Source organism: Cyprinus carpio, chromosome B8 (assembly GCF_018340385.1).
Source record: "Cyprinus carpio isolate SPL01 chromosome B8, ASM1834038v1, whole genome shotgun sequence".
NCBI lineage: Eukaryota > Metazoa > Chordata > Actinopteri > Cypriniformes > Cyprinidae > Cyprinus > Cyprinus carpio.
In genome coordinates, this window is record NC_056604.1 from 24,125,532 (window position 1) to 24,147,696 (window position 22,165).

The 22,165-nt window shown below is 37.8% G+C and overlaps 1 protein-coding gene across 1 annotated transcript; it reads right to left on the bottom strand.

Moving 5' to 3' along the window:
• Positions 1–1,757: 1,757 nt before the first annotated feature.
• Positions 1,758–21,645, bottom strand: LOC109049918 (rho-related BTB domain-containing protein 2-like). The gene is made up of 12 exons (XM_042730196.1): positions 21,242–21,645; positions 15,010–15,211; positions 14,716–14,819; positions 14,178–14,363; positions 9,968–10,920; positions 9,471–9,483; positions 7,317–7,354; positions 5,868–5,941; positions 4,778–4,928; positions 3,211–3,299; positions 2,947–3,052; positions 1,758–1,966 (listed from the first exon to the last, which is right to left on the bottom strand). Exons 1-12 carry the CDS (start codon positions 21,301–21,303, stop codon positions 1,758–1,760), a joined length of 2,187 nt encoding a protein of 728 aa, XP_042586130.1. The 5' UTR covers positions 21,304–21,645.
• Positions 21,646–22,165: the final 520 nt, after the last annotated feature.

Consider the following 22,165-nt stretch of genomic DNA (forward strand, 5'->3'; position numbering starts at 1 on the left):
ATACGTGACATTGTGTCAGTAAATGCTGATTTTGTGTAAACCCATAACCGTTTGAATGTTGAATGTTTCGATTTCCATACGTGTCAGCTGAGGTTACAGTTAGTGAAAGGAAGAAATAGAGAAGACTGCTTCAAAATATACACCACAGTGTGCGGGAAATACAGAAAGTCTCAAAGGATTATTCTATTGTGTACAAGTAACATTCAGCCTTAAAACCGATGGAGAGCAGGACTAGAACTTAAATGTATAAATCATGTATAAAGTGGCAAAATGGGTTCAATACAAGTTAAACTGTATGGACAGGCATAATGTTGAAAACACACTACGGTTCAAAAGTTTGGGCTTGATAAGTCCACTAAAATTACTAATTAAAACTATCAAAATAGTAAAAAAAAAAAAAAAAAAAAACCACAACAAAAAAAAAAAAAAAAAAAAAAAAAAAAAAAAAAAAAAAAAAATATTATTACAATTTAAAATAACTGTATTCAATGTGATCAAAGCTGAATTTTCAGCATCATTACTCCAGTTTTCAATGTCACATGTTCCCCTAGAAATCATTCTAATATGTTGATTTGCTGCTGGAGAAACATTTCTTATTATCAGTGTTAATAACTTTTGTGCTGTTTAATATTTTTTTTAACTTTTTTTTTAATGAAAGAACAGCATTTATTTAAAATAGAAATCTTTTGTAACATTCAAAATATATCTACTGCCACTTTTGATCAATTTAATGGATCCTTGCTGATTAAAAATATTAATTGCTTTTAAGGGGAAAAATTGTACCTGGTTATTTTGACTTGATTTGTAATTTGTTTTGTTTGTTGTAAGCAAAAATGGCACTTACAGCATCACACTTGTAAGGAAGTAAATGTGAAGAAATGTGCAGCACATCATTGTAGAACTCGCATGAATAAATCATACATTTCTATTTTTTATTTTTTTATTTTTTTATTTTTTTTTGGTGGTTTAACTAACTACCTATATAGATGAATGATCCTCTTTATGAATAATTATCATCAACAACAACTACATTATCCCCTCCCCCTGTTTTTCCACCATAAAAAACACCATCTTCTGTAAAAAACAACGTTATGCCAGATACGGTGCTTAACTCACACTGAACCCACAACATGGCTATGGACTGATGTGGTTCTGTGGAGTCACGTCCGCTTGTGGCCCTCCACGAACCTTTAAACCTCAAATGATTAATACCTTTAGATGTTGAACGGTGGACACTATTTGAATCTTGAGGACATTGGGTCTGTTGAAGTGGTTTGATTGTAGATTATGTTTGCTGGTTGCTCTAAAACGTTCCTGTGTTCTCGTATTTTAGAGCTGAAAAGCACTTATTAGCATTTCACGTTATGAATGTGTGCAGTCCTGTCATGTATGTTACTATACAGATTAAGATATGGTTATGTTTGGGGAACTGATGCTGACCGAAGATTATCAGCGCTCTAATACCACAGGATATGATGTCACAGGAGGATGTCAAAGCTGATTTGATGAAAAATCCAACCAGTAGAAAGACTCAGCAATGTGCTTTTAGTCAAAGCCTTGTGTTGCTTTGACTTGTGTTCCCCATCCTGTTTCATTTTTGCATGTTCTTCAGCAGCTAAAAGCAGGGCTTGGGCATTTTGCTCAGCTGAAAATGTGAATAGGTCATCTTATAGAGTTGAAAAAGGCTATCATTCCTTGTTGTGTGTTTATATCCCACATTTAGGGCTGTTAGGTGGGTCATGCATCCTGAGAGCCGATCAGATGACTGCAGAAGAACCAGGAGAAGACGGAGAATTGGAGGACGGTGAAGACGGTAGATTCCAGAAGAGCCACTTGCGTTTACACTGACGCTTTTGGTACAGGTAATCTTCCTTCTCACGCTCCTTGCGCGCCCGCTGATAGTGATCTTCTTCCTTTAGATACCACACTGGAGGCCAGCGATGTTTCTCAAAGTGCTCCAGGTTTTCTGTAAGACAAAATGAGACGTGATACCAGCTTAATGCAAAACTAATTTCAGTAATGAGATAACTGTTTTGTTAGGGATGCCTGTCACACTGAAAAAAAAAAAGAAAAAAAAAATCTCAGTATGCATATTTTTTGCTTTGATTTCCAGGAAAAAATAGCCAAACATCCCTAAAAAAATGTTTTATAAACTAATCAGTCAGTAAGCTTTGTTTGATCAAAAATGCAATAAAAGCCCTGAAACACAATTTAAAATTACACTTTTTTTGAGTATATTTAAACATTAAAAAAATATATTATTTATTCACTTTTGATCCTTTTTTACTAAAATTATTATTATTATTTTTTAAATAAATCTTACTGACTCCTTTTGAATGGTTGTGTATACAGGATGAATTAAATTATTAAATATAGAAATTGTGTTCAATATTAAGAATATATTCAGAGAATACATCTTGAATTGAATGAAGAGTTAATAAAAATCCATTATTTACTCATGTTGCTCCAAGTCTATATAAGTAGTTTTAATATTAAAGAATATATATACAGTATAAAATCTACATTTACATTTAATAATTTCATAGACAGCATCAAATAATGACAATGTAAGCAATTTATAATAATTAAAAAGAAAACAAGTAGATATAATAAAAAACAATAGAGAACACTAGTATTAGAGGGTCAAGTTTTTTTTTCTCTGATGAATCAAAATAAAACAAGTAGATAGAATAGATTAATAATACAATACAATAAAAATTATGTTTTTTTTTAGCAGTTTCAATGACTAATGCAACTTATTTAGATTAAGAATTTGTCTCATTACCAAAGCCTGTAACAGAAAAAGTTGGCTAATGAAAACATCTGAACAAATGAGCATGATTGTGTCTCAGTTTTACAGACTGTCATGTCTCAATATTAATTTTGAAGTTAAAATAATTATTGAAAAATTGACATTTATACTGATCCGAGGGGCTGTTTAATTACCTGTAGATTTGGCCTTCATTTCTCGAGGAAATTTGCGACAGACTCTGTTGTAGTTGGTGCAGATGTGATGGAGGCACCAGTCAGTCAGCTGATGAGCACAGTGGAACTAATGGGAACAATCACACAGAAGAAAACACTATGGAGAAAATCAGACATGTTGAGACACGTCCCCTCCTAGACCTCTAAACAACTAGTCTATCTTGTTCCTAACCACTCCTTAAACAGAGACTCTTTTTTCATCCTGTCTGTCAATGGTACGCTTACCTGGGCCATGTCCAGATAGAGCAGAACATCTCCATCTATATCAGCTCCCATCACGGCAGCTTCTGTCAGTACCTTCACAGTGTACAGCTCTAGGACAGACACACATCACTCATAAAAACAACAGAATATGTCACCATTATTTTCAGTTTGTATTCTTTGTTAATAAATGACTGACATTAGATAAAGACCCCGAGTGGTGAAAATCAAGTGTTTAGCCCTGTTTGCATGTCTGTCTGGTGTTTTAATGTTTAAAGACAAACCATGTGCAAATTCATCAGTCAACACCATAGCTGATTGCAGTAAACCAAAAAAAAGTCTTAACGCAGTTGGAAGTCTAATTCACCAGTGATTTCTTCAAGATTTTTCTATGGAGTGTTATAATGGGGTTTATCCAATTATGTGTGTACAGACACTGACATCCCAAACTGTCTTGTAAGGTTATTTATTAGAAACACATGCTTTCAAATATAAACAAAACTGCTTCAAAATCCACGTTTTCGGTATAGGTATATGTGAAAGCTAAACTACTTTGTTTCGTCTTCCAAAAGAGGACACAACTAGAAATCAGTGGTTAAGTTGCATTTACAACACTGTTGCAGAACAGTTCAACCCAAATATTCAGATGTGTGCAGCGCATTTTACAGAGGACTGTTTCCTGAAGCTGGGAGAGTAGCCTATGCCGCCTGTGCACAAAGGCTGTTTCTATAAAGTGTGGCAATTCCAACTTTGCAAGGACAGTCTGGCGCTTGTGACTCACAGCCTGTAAGTATATTTTCATATTTAAAGAATCGCAAGTTTTGAGCAGTGTAGAGTAGTTCTTGTTGTTTGTTGTTTCTCCGATTACATTCGGCATTCGGCCAATCACAACGCACTGGATAGCTGGCCAATCAGAGCACAGCTTGCTTTTCAGAACGATGAGCTTTGTGAAAATTGACACATTTCAAAAAGGTGGGGCATAGAGGAGAAACGATAATATACAGTATGTGGAAAATAATGTGTTTTTTTTAACCTTAAACCACATAAACACATTGCATTACACCAAATACACAAAATACATAAAATAATGTTCTTTTTAGCAACGTCATATGACCCCTTTAAGCAGTTTGTTCATTAAAGTTAGCCCTTGAACATTTTTCATAGTGATCTCTTGATCTGCAGCAGAGGAGTGAATCATGCTGTCTCTGGATGCCAGTGTTGCCATGTCCACTTACATATTATAAGGGGCTTAGACCGAGATCTGTTAGAATGCAAGAACTTAATAAAATGTGTACTTTGAATGCAATGTATGGCAAATGTAGGCAAGATGCATATATGTTACAGATAGGCCATAGAAAAAAGCCAGACCATGCCCAAATTAACTTCACATCATACCAAAAAAAAAAAAAAAAAAAAAAAAAAAAAACCTTAAGCATGGTAAAAATCACTGTAATTTGCCACCTTAAGTGACTTGCATTGTATTTCAGTACAAAAGGACACAGTGTTATTTTTAGTCACTGTCTCGCTCCTCAATTCTAGTTAAAAGTCTAAATTTACACAGGATTTGGTTGTCTCAGGTTTGTTTGTGTACCTGTCAGCGCTACCAGATGAGGCAGACAGAGACGGTTTGCAAGAACAATGAGTTCCATGGCATCCAGATCTGGGCGAGAGCAAAAGCAGCCAGTATAGAGATACTCCAGCACAGCACGCATGCAGCTCCGCGTAGTGTTTGGAAACAGCACCTGACAAAACACAGCAACAAACTCAAAGAGGCTTTAAAGGGGAATAAAACTCAGTGTTAAAGAACAGTATGATTAGAGTATGCTGTCTTCATTAGTAAAGTCCAACTTTAAGCTTATGTTAACATTCTAACATACAATGGGGTCCAAAAGTATTGCATAAGCACTCCATGTTTTCAATGTCTATTTCTTTTGTCCTACTTACTTGACAGCAGAAATCTAGCAGCATGAAATCCACAAGTTATATATAAAACCTAATGTTTACATTTTTCACCATGATCTAAAGAGCATCTTGAGCTTCAGTGGAAGCAAGATTATCTGACAAGCACATCACAAAACTACTTATTTGATAAGTGCCCTAGAAATTGTGCAAAATCCGAAATATACAGTATTTATTTTACTTCATTAGTTTCCTTTGTTTGATTATTTTTTTTTTTTAAATCATAAAAGTTCCAGTTTATTTACAGATTCAAATGTCAATTTTTAAATTACAAATTTTCACCGTGGTCTTTGATATTTGGGCCCCACTACATATGATGGAAATACTAATTTGTATTAATTTTTCATACTTGGTAAGCTTATTTATTATTTCATATTGTAGATATAGCATTAGAAATGAAGGGTTAAAACTAGATCAACCCAAATAAAAATAAATAGACTGTTCAACACTGTATAATTTTAGTATCACTGAAATACTATTATATCCATATATAAAAAAATTAAATAAAAAACTTATATAATTACCTCCTTCTATTTTCCAATTTGAATACATAAAAATCACAGATGTTCATCAGGTTCCTGTCAAATACTACATTAGTTCATGCTAGACAAACTATTAAATTGTACACAGTTTGACCATTAAAATACACACCACAAATATCATCTTTAAAAGCTCAGTGTTCCCAATGGTACTGGTTTAGAAATATTGTGAGTGCACTGTACCTCTTTTGTACAGCTCTCCACAAATGGTCCACCAAACATGGCTGCCATCCAATCACAGCTTGAGATAAGCAGTGTTCAACATTGACTTGTGTCACAAATGCCCTGTGGTTTATTTGGCCATGCTGAACACCACATCTGCAGGAAAGAACAGACAAACTTCTGTAGCTTTTCAAATCACTATTATAATAATACAACCCCAATTCCAGATAAGTTGGGACGTTTTGTAAAATGCAATAAAATCAAGAATCTGTGATTTGTTCATTCTCTTTAACTTTTATTTAATTGACAAAAGTACAGAGAAAAGATTTCCCAAGTTTTCACTGACCAACATCCAATGTATTTTTGTAAATAAGCACAAATTTTTGATTTTGATGGCTGCCATCACGTTCCAAAAAAATTGGGAAAGAAGACAAACTTCTGTAGTGAAAAGGTTTATAGAATACAACCCCATGTTAAAATTGTTTTGAAACAGTTCAAAATAAGCAGGTGAATTGGTTCATAGGTCTTTAACTTTTATTTAATTACCATGTTTGGGTATAAACGACCAACATGTCAAACAAATCAAAAATCTAATTTTGCAAAGAATTAACAAACAAAACAAAAAACCACATGAGAGCAGTGTCAAACAAATCAAAAATCTAATTTCGCAAAGAATTAAGGTCTTTCACCAACTACCACACATACTATTCTGAAAAGATTCAGAGAATCCAAAAAAAAAAAAAAAAAAAAATCACAGTACAGCACATGTAGGGCAAGGCAGGAAACCTCCTTTGAGCCCTCAGATGGCATTGCATAAGAAACCGTCATGCTGTTAAATATAGCCACATGGGCTCAGGAGTACTTCAGAAAACCAATGTCACCTAACACAGTCTGCTGCTATACATCAGTTCCATGCAATGATGCTGCCAGGTTCTCGGGGCCAGAGCTTATCTCAGATAGTCAAAAAGATAGTGGAAAGGTGTGCTGTACTCAGATTAGTCTACATTTCAGCTTGTTTCCGGGAAAAATGGATTTCGAGTTCTCAGTCCCAAAGACCAAAGGGACTATCCAGACTTTCATCAGTGACAGATGCAAAAGCAAACGTCTGTCATGGTATGGGGGAGCAACAGAGCAAACAGCATGGGTGACTCGGATATGTCTGAAGGTACCATTGACATGGAGACATATATTGGAGTTGTATAGAGAAATATACTGCCGTCAAGATGATGTCTTTCATGGGAAGGCCATGGTTATTTGATATCAGATATCAGTTATTTTGATCAGAATGAATTTGCTAGACTGGCCTGCCTGTTTAAAATGTATGACCAGTCATGAAAAGGAGAATCAGACAACGACAATCACAGACTGCTGAGCATCTGAAGCCTTGTTTCAAAGGAGACTGGACAAAATTTTTGCTTGCAAAACTTTAATAATTAGGTTCCTTAATTCCCAAACAATGTTGATGTGAAAGTTCATGTGACACAATGTTAAACGTGCCTCTGTCCCAACTTATTTGGTGTGTGTTGCAGCCATCAAAATCAAAATTTATTCATATTTAAAAAATACATTTACATTGGTAAGTGAAAAGTGAATCTTTTCTTTGTACTTTTGTCAATTAAATAAAAGTTAAAGAGAATGAACAAATCACAGATTCTTGATTTTATTGCATTTATACAAAACATCCCAACTTCTCTGGAATTGGGGTTTGTATATCATATCATATAAACATACTCTACTCTCTGGTAAATCAACATACATTGTAAATCTGATGCTGAAATGAAGTGATCATCTTAAACTTAAAGGCACTTTATGACAGTGGCTAGACATTACATTCCACTAAAGCACAATCATAGTGCTAGAGTGAAAGATAAATAAATAGAATTGCTCAGTGTTTATGTTTGAAGAGGGAAAAGCTCGGACAGCGTTGCAAGACAGCTTGATGTCCTCCAAACCCTGAGAGTGCTGAAAAACACGATACATCCGCACCGGTTTTCTCTATCAGAAGAGCACTGATTATGAAACCGAAATCCAGCTGACAAAATATGGGGGCTTGTTTTTCTCTCTGGGGGTGAATAATTGAGCTGAAGTAGAGGGGAAAATAGCTTGAAGGGACATTCTGGTTGAGCTCATCTCACATTTGAGAAAAATTAGCTCTGATTATAAACAATGCTGGGCGACCTTCCGCTAGATTGTGCACTGTACGCTCAATGTGTGCAGTTTTCAAAAATGCAGAATTTGCTTTTTAATATACACCTGACAGTATTATTCTACACAGCACAGAAAGGTTAGGGTGACAAATAGGGACATTTACAGGAAAAGGACAAAAGGACTGCAAAATGAACCATGTTGAAAAAATCCAGCTGGTTAGGTATGTTTTGAAGCATGGCTGCTTGTTTGAGCTGGTTTAAGCTGGACCAGGACATGACCAGCTATGAACCAGCTTAAACCAGCTCAAGCCAGCAGCCGTGCTTCAAAACATACCTAACCAGCATATGCTGTTTTTTTCAACAGGGAATGCTATGCAGTTAGTGTAACTGTCAGATATACAACAAATAAATAAGGTAAATTATATTTGTACCGTTCCAGTTGGGATTTAAACAGACATCTCTAGAATGGGAGGCGGGTGAGCTAAAAAGCACGCTAATTTCCATTACATTTACCCCCCTAAACCTCATTCTCATCAGGGTCACGGCACCAATGTAACCCTTCCCGTTATACTCAAATCACTCCAATTGTGAACCAAAACAGGCATCTCCTGCATGGGAGGCAGCGCAGTAACAAGATTGTTAAAAGTGTCCTCCATTATAGTACAAATGCTAACATAATGCACAATGCTAATCACAGGAAGTGAAGAAAGTAAAATTGTTTTATTTTCAATTCCAAAAGATGAGGGTGTAAAGAATCAGTGGTTAAAATATTTTTTTTCCAATGTGCTACCACCGTACAACCCTAATCTTTATTTGTGTTCCCAAATGACGACTGCTTCTCTAATCTCTGGTTGTTCAACACAGGATTCACAAAACACTTGCTTTTGAAAGCCAATAAATCTCAAAATGTAAGTATGATTACTAATAGATGTTCATGTTTTTATTGAGTGTTCAAAATATGGAACCATGGCAATGGGCGTATCGTTTCCAACACGCAATTTACATGGTAGACCAATCACAATAGACTGGGCTGTCTGAACAATTAGAGCAGAGAAGGAATCTTAGAACTGCTTTGAATGAGTCGTTTGAGAATCATTTGGAAAAGATGTGATATTAAATGATTATTTTGAGAAAACAAAAGTGTTTTTGACCTTGCATGCATGTATTGTAGGAGACTCCCAAAATAATATCAGGAACCTTAAAAATGGCATAATAGGGGCACTTTAATGCTTTTTTTTAAATATTGTAGCCCAGTTTGTCCTGAATACAGTGTTAATAAACTTTTACTATTAATATGTTTATAAGCAACTGAAAAGGGCACAAATGTCAGCGCATTGCAATATTTTTCCAGAGCCCCAAAACAACCTCAGACCCAAATGGTTAAGTTTCCTCAAGTGTTTGATTCTCATTTTAAACTATCCATTTCAATGACTGATTTCAAAACCATGGTTAAACATTCACTCATGTTCACCCAAACATGTTTGTGAGATCTCTGTGTGACACTGCTTAAAATTTGTACTCCCATTTTTCATATACACAAGGTTTTGTAGAAGATATATCATTTTGCCGCATATAAATTAAAAATGTTAAATATTTTTATATTGTTGAAAGAACACTATTTAGTAAAATAATGTGAAAGCATGCCATCTAACTAGGTTTATAATGCATTTGACTTCTTTTATGTAACATTTTGAATGGTAACATTTCATTTTGATATCCTGATTAGCTGTTTAGTTGAAATAATGGCCTCTAACCTTCTCACCAATTTCAGAGCAATTCCATTTGTTCAACAGTCTTGAAATGTTCGTTTGAAGACAGTTACTGTAATTTCATGTAAAAGCAGTCATATAAGCAAACTAGATAAAAGCCAACCTCATTAACCAACTACTGTAGTTGCTTTTTGGATGACTTGACTATCATTCTGGCCCATCCCTAATAACAACAGTACCAGGCACCAGTTCACATGCCTCTCACCAGAGAAGGTCCCTTTCGCCAGACATTCTTTCACTCGATTGGTGCGTCTCACGTGAAAGGCCTTGGTGATCTCCTGATTCATGAAGGCCTCATCGTTCAGGATATTAGCCACCATCATACGCAGGTCAAAAACTTCCAGCAGCTCTGCAATGTGGGCCACCTGCATTAGCTCCTTCTCCCGGTCATCTAGTTTACCTGTATACAGGTACCGCAACACCGATCGGAATGGACCAGGCTGCATTGAAGGGTCCATGTGAACAACGGTAATTTTTCTAGGGTTGAAAGTGACGGGGTCATCCACCATTTCTTCTTGGATGCTAATGAAAGCACGACTCAAGGCTGGGAGCAGACGACCACGATGATCTCCGTAACCTTTTAGAGTTCCATCACTGGTGCAGGCACGCAAGTTTGCTCTATCTCCATTGTCACTACTTTCACAAACGTCAAAACTAGCTGCGCGCATCAGCAAATCGCGGCCAGAAAGCGGTGGCCCTCGGGGTCGTTCTCGCTCTCGTTCGGTCTCCTCAGGACCCCGAGGTTTGGTCAAGAAGAGGTCGTAGAACTTGGAGGAGGATGTGGCAAGGTAGATGCGGTGGGCGAAGATCCTCTGGCATTCCTGGAGGACTAAGATGACGTCGGCACAGAGCGTGTCCTCCAACAGTCGACTAGGGTGCTCTTCGATGTTACTGGGAGGTGCCGGAACGGTGATAATGGGTGGAGGGGGTTTAGGGGGAAGGAAGGGGGCTTGGAGGAGTGGCCTTTGAACATTTCTTAAATGCGACTTCCAGAATTGGAGATGACGGCGGGAAATGAGGGCTGCACGGATAGCATTGTCGAAAACATCCTTAACCCCGAACTGAGCAACTATGCTGGTCTCATAATAAGGGATGCCTAGTTCTTTAGCCACCTCACGGCCTTTCTCTGGCGCCAATATCTCATTGGATTTAATGGGCCTGAAAAAAAAAAAAAACACAGCATTATGCTAAAGTACTAGCTTTCCCCCAAAAGGAAATCTTTATCAGTCAGCATTTACTTACGTTCCCAATGTTCAAAACCAAAAGACTTACCACACAAGGAAAGTGAATGGGCAGGGGTCAGGGGTGTCCAATCCTGCTCCTTGAGGGCCAATGTACAGTTTAGTTTTAGCCAGCTTCATCAAACATGCCTGGAAGTATCTAATTGCTGCATCTGAAAGCTGAAAATGCTGTCTGCGCATCTTGAGGTAGGAAGGCAAGAAGGCACGTCTGAATCCAATGATAGTGTTACATCCTGTCTACTGAGATACCTTCATCTCATTGATTTTTGAAGGAAGCATATATGTATTCTTTACTGCCTATGATATTCCACAATTCTGTGGAATTCCACAATTCCCCCCCCCCATTACTGTTGCTACTGTATGTCCGACAAGCCATGGCATTCACAAGCCACACGTCATGTTCTCACGCTGTAAAATTACATCGCGGAGCAAAGAGGAAAGACAAGAAAGAGCAGGTTACTTTTGGTATGAAACAAAATCTCAGTTTTCAAATTTTGTTTTTGTTTTTTAAAGAAATTCAAACAATAAATACCATTTTGTGGCTCTTTAATGTGTCGTGACAGATCGCTGTAGCACCTCAGTTCAAACAGCATGTCAATCGATCATATCTTCCTCTTTACTAGTTATAGCACGAAATAAACACGAATGAACATCAGAAGGTATCTTGTTTCAACTGTGGAAAGACGTTAAATCACAATTTTTCAAGCTCAAGTTCACCAACGTTAATCTACTCTCCTGTCTGGTTTGTTTTTCAGACAAAAAAGGCAGCTTTGGCATTATGATTGGTCAGATCGCCTGTCAATCAAACTCCATGCGAAGCATCAATTCCATGACAGTTGAGCTCAGTTTGTTTGCAGATGTATGTTTGTGAACAATTGTTTCAACTTTTGATTTAATTTCTAGTGGAAAATATGTATTGTATTAATTAAATATTAACTCAGTTGTGACCAAAGCTTTATATATTTTGTTGTAGATCATTAGACTATTATGCTGCCTCAAAAGCTGAAAAAGTTTTGGGAGATACCTTCATGCACAAATGATAACTTCAAAGTCATTGCTTGAAATGGCAGAGAGGCAACAAGTCAAGCTTTCGGGTGCAGCCAGTGAGTCTGAAGACCTGGTTAAGGTGTATTTGATAAGGGTTGGAGCTAAACTCTGCAGCACAGTGGCCCTCCATGAAAGAGCAGGATTAGACACCCCTGGCATAAAGTAGGTGCAGTTGAGCTTCAAATATTACAAGATAGAATCATTAAAATAGTAAAAAATTATTTCATAAATCTCATGCACAACATTATGAAGTTACATGATAGCAGCTTTGAGGAACAGACTAAAATGTAAGTCATTATTCACTGAAAATCTTCACCTCTACCACTGCTCTCAAATTTCATTCATGTTCATTTAACAAGATGCATCACAAAAGTTCAGAACAACATGAGTGTGAGTTTACACAGTATTGTAATTATTTTACTGTTTTAGAATATTGTTACAGACTTTGTAGACTGTAGAATTGATGGGGACATAGGATGCATTCCACTTCACCTTTAGACACAAACTCGTGAACTTCCCTAAGCACTTCCCCTTGGAAGAAGCCCACTGCCATTTTGAAGTTTGTTCCACTTTGTGAAGTGGATGAAGGAAGTTTATATTGACAGACCTTCGATTTTGACATAGGGAAGTCTCTTTCCTATGTATACTTCAGAAAATTCCATAAAGCACAGTGCAACACAACTGTGATATAATTTACCCCCACCCCAAATAACTCTATGATATATAAATTATTGTTTTTAATAATTAAGACAGCCCAAGCATACCTATATACACATAGAATGCTGCATTAAACAAATTTGTAAAGGAATTATTTTAATAATATATTATTATTATTATAAAACTCCATAGCAGGTTCCAAGTGATCAAGGGTTTAGGACGTTCTAATTCAGTCCATTGCAAGGATTCGGCCAGTAGTGAACACTCGTGCAACTCAATCAGTGATGTACATCCGAGTCAATGAGATGGAGAGAAGTTAACAAGGACAACAAAGTGGAATGCAGCTGTAGATTTAACAGTGTTTCCCAAACCCGTTCCTTGAGGCACCCCAACACTACACATTTTCCATCTCTTTCTAATTGAAACACACCTGAATCGACTTACTAGATCATTATTAGAGACTCTAAGGGCCTGTTTACACCTGGTCACTTCATGCATTTTTTACGGCTGCATTCCACTTTTTTCCTGATCATATAGCTATCGTGAAAAGACCAGGTGTAAATGCCCTCTGAAACACATTCGAGACAGATATAAATCCGATCGCTCAAACCACTTCAGGAGGTGGTCTAGACGAAACTGTACAAGTGTAAATGCATCTGGTTGTTGAAACCACATATGTTAATTTTACTCCTCCCAAAATGTTTAGAAGGAGTTACACCGCACTCACGATCACCAAGGTGCCAGACAAACAAGACTGAAAATCTCAAAAAATAAACTGTCTGCACACTTGAATCCTTGTCACAAATTTAATTACCAAGCTTTCGGTCAAAACTCCTCCCAAAATGTTAAAATATTAAACGTGTGAGAGTGTTTTATAGGATATATGACATTAGACAGACTGCGCTAATGCAACACACATTGCTGCGGATGAGCAGCTGAGCATCTCTTCAGCAAGCCGATGTGCAAACTGCCTCAAATGAAACTGAAAGGAAAAGACGCAGACGGTCAACACACAATCATCTTTATTAAAAGTAGTAAGACAAACTTATCTTTCCAGTGCTGATGCCGCATGCTCTCCTATTGCAGCCTTTGATCTTGAAATGAGCTGATAATTAATAAAACGTAGTGCTTATATTTTGATTTCGTTGATGTGAACTCCATTAAATTTAAATATAGCGCGGGAACTGAAGATTGAATTTATATCTGTTTTGCGACAACACATTTATGTGGCCAAGTGTAAATGGAAACTTTTTATCGAATCAGATGTCCGATCAGCGAAAACGCATGAAATGACCAGGTGTAAACAGGCCTTTAGACTTTAAATGGATGAGTCAGATCAGGGAAACATCTATACTTTTGGGTACCTCAAGGAACAGAGTTGGGAAACACAGGTTTACAACATACAACATACAACTGTTGCATTTCAAGCATTAATGGCTACCAACAGTTGTATTTGCTGTCTTAATTTACCTGGCCAGTGGCCGGCGAGCTCTGTTCACTGCCTCCAGGTCGGCGTACCGCAGGTCTAGCTGGCAGCCCACTAGGATAACGGGAGCTCTGGGACAGAAATGCTTGATCTCAGGGTACCACATCGTCCTCACATGGTAGAGTGAGTTTGGGTTTGCAATGGAGAAACACAACACCACCACATCAGACCTGTTAGCAAACCAGAGACAACTCATTAATTTATACAGGTTAAAACTAATTAGTTTGCTTGGTAACCTTTTTAGGGTCACCTTTGACTTTTGCACAATGTAAGCTTTGCAGTGAGAGCAAAGTTTAATATGATAAAGTTCTATGGAATATGACAATTTATGAGTTATTTACTCATCACCATTTTTCATTAGTATAGGTATAAATAAATAACTTCACAAACCTTCACAAAAGTGGAAACAATATGGGGAAAATGACAACATTAAAAATGAAGAATTAAAAACTACTTAATCATTTATAAATTAGTATAAATATAATTAATCTAGAGTGAACAAGAGAGGTAATCCAAGTTCACCTGCCATACGCAAATCTGCGGTCCTTGTGATGGTCACCAAAAGTGTCCCAGAGACGCAAGGACACACTGACATCATCCACCACATCCCTGGACCTTTCTAGAACCTGGCCGGAGAGACACACCTATTATATGCATTGAGATTTACCCGAGAAACTGTGTATGACACATTTTTCAACATTTTATCAGATTACTTATCAGGGAAATTATTGAAAGTAGCAACCATCACACGTTGCATCATCATTTCTTTCATATACTTATTTCATGAATAAGAATATGGCAGCAGGCATTCCTCACCTCCTGGCATACTCTGTACTGATCTATTGCCCAGACAGTGGGCACATGTGTGGCAAGTAGCTGGTACTGTGTAAGCGTTGCATTACAGGCCCGGGCACAGATAAGACGGGTCTTTCCAACTGCATTGTCTCCAACCACCACACACTTGATAGTCTCGACATTTGGCCTCTCATAGTCCATGTCAGATTCCATAAAATGGTGCTTTTACACACACACACACACACACAAACAATACAAATGTAATAAAGAGAGAGAAATTGTATATATATATACACATTTGAAATTTTGTTCTAATATTAGCATTCATCACAGGCTCCTTTGTTTACGTTCAGTTATTTCACTTTAATGGTAATGAAAAAAACTTATTCATTGCCGTCAAAGTGAAATTACTGAACCTACACATAGAAGACTGCTCATTTTAGAAGAACGTTTCAAATGGAACTTAGAGGCCTTTGCATATATATATTAAAACATTTATATTTAATATATTTAAAATAATTTTTTGAAGCAAATAAATGGGACCCTCAATATGGAAGAAAAAATTCTTGCCAAGACACTTCTACAAATGCACAAAGATATAGACCTGAGTATTGGTTGATTATTGTATCATTGATAAATGGGTCAGTGGCATGATGACATTTTTTGTCTCTGTCTGTCTGTCTGTCTGTCTGTCTGTCTGTCTGTCTGTCTGTCTGTCTATCTATCTATCTATCTAAATTAATGAATTAATGAATGAATTGATGAATAAATGAATACATAAGTCTTTCTTATGGCCTCTCTATGATGAATACATTAAGACATTTTTAGTTCAAAAAGATAATTTCTTCAAAAAGAAATGAATGATTTCAAATTCATGACATTTAAAAAATAAAAAGGTAATTTTTTTATTTACAATAATAATTCATATTTTTGCACTCAAATGTATTGCAGGTCCAAGAAGAATTATGTTATTACTTTTTTAAAAGAGTCATTAAACATACTTGGTTACTAACGTAACCTCGGTTCCCTGAGATACAGGAATAAGTACTGGGAAAAAATCTTAAAAAATCTTTTTCTCCTGAACTGAAGCCTCTTTTCGATTATGCAGTGAAACTGCATGGCCATTGGTTTGTGCTGTGTATTAAAAAATGAACCAGTGTTTTGGCAGTGAAGCTTTATGAGCCTATGGCGACAAAGCCCGCCGGAACCTGCGAGAATGGGTGGGGCCATCTGGCTATATAAGCAGGCATTTCGCCACAGGATCGTCAGGTTACTTTGACTAAAGCAATGACTGAGTCATGAGCTACATAGCATGATCAGCAACGCAGTACTCATTCCTGTATCTCAGGGAACCGAGGTTGTGTTAGTAACTGACTACATTCCCTGTCGATACTTCTTCTCTAATTTATATCTGTTACACAGGCCTGGCTCGCCCCGATATGTAGGCGCCCGTGATGCCATTCATGGGATGGAACCCTCGGTTTCAGCCAGCGCTGAAGGGGCTGCATACGAAGCAGACCCAGCTGTAGTGCTGGTGACGCTGTGGCCATGAGGCCCAGCATCCTCTGAAACGTTTTGAGAGGGCGAGTGGCACAGATCTCGAAGGAGGCATGAGTTTCCGCATGGCCAGAGAACGTTTTGGTGCGATTATGGCTCTCATCTGAGCTGGGCTGAAAACTGTTCCCAGGAACAATATTCGCCGGCTGGGGGACAGCATGCCCTTGGCGAAATTGACCCAGAGTCCCAGGCGGTCTAAGTGGCTGAGGAGGAGGGTCCTGTGTGATATTAATTCTGCCTCCGACTGGGCCAAAACGAGCCAGTCCACATGGTAGTTGAGAATGCAGATTCCCATCTGCCTTAGAGGGGAAAGAGCCACATCCATGCACTTCGTAAAAGTCCAGAGACAGTCCGAAGGGAAGGACCTTGTACTGATAACCACTCCCTCAAAGGCGAATCTCAAGAATCGTCTGTGACGTGGGGCTATCTGGATGTGAAAGTATGTGTCTTTTTAGGTCCAGAGAAAAGAACCAGTCCCCTGTGTGGATCTGCTTCAGCATAGTCAACCTTAACAACCTTTTCATGAGGGCCTGATTCAGGTGTCTGAGATCGAGGATGGGCCGGAGTCCACCATTCTTTTTGGGGACGAGGAAGTAGCGGCTGTAGAAGCCTGACTCGCTCTGAGCTGGAGGAACCATCTCTATTGCTCCCTTTGCCAGCAGATCACCTTTGAGCACAGAACTTGAGTGTCTTTACTTTGCACCGAGGTAGAGACCACACCGCTGATGTGCAGGGGTCTTCGAGCGAATTGGAGTGAATAACCTTGTTTTATTATCCCCATAACCCATTCGGACACCCCGGGGATGGCCTGCCAGGCAAGTAGGGGTGTGAACCTACTTGCAGTCGTGCAGTCATCGGGCAGCTCATCATCACTCCCCCAAACAAGACCAGATTGCTCGCGCTGGCAGAGGGACGCTGGTCAGGCTGGGTGAAAAGGACAGGGGAAACCTCTCCGTGTTGCGAGGGCGAGGCACACGGGATCTGAGCCGACGTGAGCTTCGTCCTCTGCCCCACTGTTTTTTCCTCACAGGTTCCTAGGAGGAAGAAAAGGGGAGGGCGCGAGGGGCGAAGTCGCTCTCTGAAAAGAAAGCGATCCACGAGCACAGAGAGGCGAGACTGAGGTTCTCACAATGAGAACAGTCCATCCCCATTAGCATGGCCTCCGCATGGGATTTCCCCAAGCAGGAAACGCACTCGCTGTGGCCGTCACCGGTGTGCAGGGGAGACCTGCATAAACCGCAATTACGGCATGGGATTTGAAAAAACACTAAGCTGTTTTAGAAAGCTCTTTTATAAGTCGCCGGATGGCCACAGGGGAAGCCGGACTGGAAAAGCTGCAGCGCTGAAGCATTAGAAAATACCGGCGGATCAGCTGACCCGAGAGGGCGCTGGGTCCTACTGAGAGGCATGTCAGCGGCAAGCAGGCTTCTGGGATCAGCGGAGAGCGTAGTCATCATCACTGAAGGAGAAGAAATCTGAGGATCCTGTGGCGAAACACCCTCTTATATAGCCAGATGGCCCCGCCCATTCTCGCAGGCTCTGGTGGGCTTTGTCGCCAAAGGCTCATGCAGCTCCGCTGCCAAGACATTGGTTCAATTTTTAATACACTGCACAAACCAATGGCCATACAGTTTCACTGCTTGATTGAAAAAAGAACTGAAAATTTTCCTGATCAAAACAGGAATACAAAAATTACATTTCTAAGAATGTGGCACATGAAAAACTCCAATCCCATGACTGTCATAATAAGCAAATTCTCAGTTATTCTCACATCTCAACTTCCTCCATTCACACCTTTGAAAGTAATTATGGAGTTTCAAAAAGACCTGATTTAGCATATTGAGCAATTAGAATGGCAACACTACAGCCCTACTGTCTCTGTATTGATGCCAATGACATCTAATTAGCTTCAGAGCCCTAAGGTACACCGGTCCCATTTCAGTTGTGTACTAAATTTTTAACTTTCATGCAAATGAATTAATCACTTGCACCAACACAAATAGGCATAGAGTTGTTTACATCCCATAAATTGAGTTTGGTCATTAAGGCAGTGTAACCTCAATAGAAAAACAGACCTCATTCACTTTCAGTATACTGAAAACTGTGCACAGGATGTTCTTCAAAAATTAATGTTTTGTTTTCCACAGAGGAAAAAAGTTATACAGCTTGTAAAGACATTGGGGTGAGTAAATGACAGAAGTATTAGTTTTAAGTGAATTATTCCTCTCATGGTGAGGGATAGAATTTTTAATTAAGCTCAAAGCTGTTACCATCACTAAGCTTACAACGTCACTAGAGGTAAAAAAGCTGATGGGGTTACCAGCTGGGTGATCCCAAATCAGAGGAACAGATGCTAATGATAAAGTGCAGCTGGGATGAGATGTTGCCATTGTTTTTTTTTTTTTTGTCTGTCTGAATTCATCCTGTAACAGATGTGTTACATTAAACTAGGGTGCGTCCCAATATACTTATGCACTATTCTGTGCCATTTTTATTAGAAATAGTAAGACTAGTGGTTCACACCAAAAATTCAGAAAAGAAAAAGTTCAATAGAAATTGTACTGGAGGGGGTGGGGCTATCAGACTCTGACGTTGGATGACAAAATAGCATTATATAATGGTTGAATAAATACTGCATGAAGTGTATAGTGCGTCACTCATTACACAACTCAACTCAAAGCAGAAAATGTAGTCCTTCCAAAAATTTGTCATTTAGTCATCCTCATGTTTTTTCAATCCAATTATTATTATTATTATTTAATAAGATAAAAAATCCTATATATGGGGAAATAATCAAAATATGAGTGAAATAATGTTCCATCATCATTCATCATAACAGACATATTTATGTAAAAATGAACAACATAAGCTTTTCTGACCTGCACTTATTAAAATATATAAAAGAAAAAGTGATTAAAATAAAAGTGACTAAATTTTATTTGAATTATTAAAAACGTCTTGGTGACAAATGTGTAAACCCTGGTTTGAATGATATTTACAAAGACTGGTAAAGATTTAAAAGGCCAATTAATTAGATTTGGAAGGCTGCACTGTGATCTTTACATACTGTAGATATCTGATGATTCTGGTTCTACATATGCCTGACAAGATTTTTTTGGTATATGAAGCATTGTTTAGCTGAATTACATATTAGAGGCTGTAATAAATCATGGTGAAAATGTATGATAGTCATTATTTATGCTCAGAAAGAATACAAATAAACACATTCTAATGTGTTAGAATTAAAAAATAATAATAATAAAAGAAAAATGCAGTAGGCTATTAGAAAATAATAATGCAGTAGGCTATTAAACTTTTATTGTTAAGCCCCACACATAGTCAGATAGCGAATGGTCATAAACGTAGGTATATGCCATATTTAATCAATATGGATGCATTATAAACAGTTCCGTCACTTGACTGATAAAGTTATCAAGTTGATACACACTCACGTGACAGAAAAACTGATTCAATCACGAGCGCATTATCAAAAATCCATTACTTCGCCTTCAATTCTATAAATAGGCCTACACCATCGCAGTCACCGTACATAATAGTGCAGGCTTAAGTATTCTCAGCTCAAGATTATGTCGCTCGGAAAGAGCCTACGTTAAGAAGTATTCAATTTAATACGAATAATATTAAGTTATGTACTGGTGTATTATTACCTCGTGTCTTGAAAATGGAGGTGGCTCGTATAGCAGCACAGTCTTTGGTTTCCAAGGAAACTGAATTTACTCCTCTACTACTGTACCACGAGCTTCTGATATTAATGCAGTGTTATTCCACTATCCTAATCTTAAATGGGTAAAAGCGTAAAATTAAGGAGCATCTTCTTAAACTCCGTCCGATGACTGATGGAAACTATCCATCTCACTCATACTAGAGCACAGAAGCGTTACGCCTTTCAAGAGATAAAGCTACCACAGTGTTACCTAATGATTTAGGATATTTGCTAGTAAAGATAGTAGCCTAAGGTCAAACTTCCAAAGGGTGGTCAATCAAACCATTCATTTATTTACTCATTTTATTTTATAATTTATTATATAGGCTATGATTATTAGATATTATTAAAATATCTTAAAAATATGAAAAATAAAATAAAATAGGTAAAAGTAGTAAAAATGTAATAGGCTAGGCTATATACAGTATAAATATTTAAATTGACTCAAAGTGGCCTAATAATATTTATTTTTTACCAATTAAAATATATTTTACATAATTCAGTTAAAAAGCAGGTTATGTGTATGTGTAATGGACAAATTAACTAAAACCACACACTACTGACACAAATTATTATTATTATTATTATTATTATTATTATTATTATTATTATTTAATTTTTCTGGACACTTGAAGGGTACTGAAGGATGATACTGCCTATCCCGTTTGCAGTAGCAGGAAACACTACAGCAGTAGCTTATCTGCCTTGTAAAACGAGATTTATTTCTGATAACTCTCACAAGACGGAAACATACAGCAGCATCGATTGGATCTTAATGCAGCCGCATTTTCTGAATGAAATAAAGTGTGTTCATTCATCGCCTCCGCCTTACTACATGCTATTATGTAACCGCGGATGTCTCCTTGAGAAATGACACTTTAAGTGTCGTCTTAATAAATAACAGCCACTTTATGTGCCCATAAACCAGTGAGTAAATAGAGAGACACACAGAGAGGCTGCGGCTGCTCTTACCGCATCACAGGGAAGTGCTGCATCGGCTCGGCCGATATGGGGAAGCGACAGAAGAAATGCATCGGCTGTGGCTGGAGACTGACGAAAGCTGGAGCTAAACTTCATTTTCGGATCAAGAAAACACGGCTTGAAATCGCTGCCGCCAATCAAACCGCTTACGAGAGAAATTGCTCTTCGTTTCTCAAACGCCATCGGATGAATCGTTGACTTTGGGCTGGGGCTGTCAGGCAGCGGGTCCGGACAGACTGACTGCTCTTGATGTTTCCTCAGTTACCGTACGAACTGTACAACACAGGCACAGCAACACAGCTCTGCCCATTCACTGCACACAGAGACACAGCAGCACTTCCCATTCACTGTCTAATACAAACACACCACACACACACTGACTCCCTCTTCACTTGATTCAATCGGATAATAAGGTAATATTTGTGTTTCCTCTGATTTTTTAAGGCTAAGGGCCTAAGACTAAATCTAGGGGCCTAATCTGGGTTTAAAAATAAGCAACACCTGATTAAATAATCTAGATTTGATACCCGAAAAACATGGAGAATTTAGGCACAAAATATGACACTACCGTAACAAAATATAACTATGTTGGCTGTTTCATTGATAAACCCCAACACCAGGCTTCTGAAAACATGTTAAAACATAAACTTCTTAGATTATAGGCTGTCTGTGTGCTAATATTTAGGCTATAACATAACAAACAATCCTGATTTAAAGGGTTATTCAAGGTTAAATCTTAATTTAAGTCAAAGTGAATTGTTTGTGCTATAAATGAATAGTGCTAAATAAATGGTTTCATAAATAATAATAAAATACATTTAAAAAAAAAATCTTTTTTGAAACAGCGTAGAGGCTCGGGCTTAGATACAGTGTTGAATAAATGTCATGACTTAACAAGTGCAGTTCATAGGCTCT

Bases quoted from the DNA above. Each gene is read 5' to 3' on its own strand.
- LOC109049918 (XM_042730196.1), bottom strand. From the start codon at position 21,303: ATGCATTTCTTCTGTCGCTTCCCCATATCGGCCGAGCCGATGCAGCAC. The intron at 14,364-14,715 runs GTGAACTTGGAT...GTTTGCTAACAG, and splicing joins CGCAGATTTGCGTATGGCAG to GTCTGATGTGGTGGTGTTGT. The intron at 10,921-14,177 runs GTAAATTAAGAC...TTTTTTTTTCAG, and splicing joins GCTCGCCGGCCACTGGCCAG to GCCCATTAAATCCAATGAGA.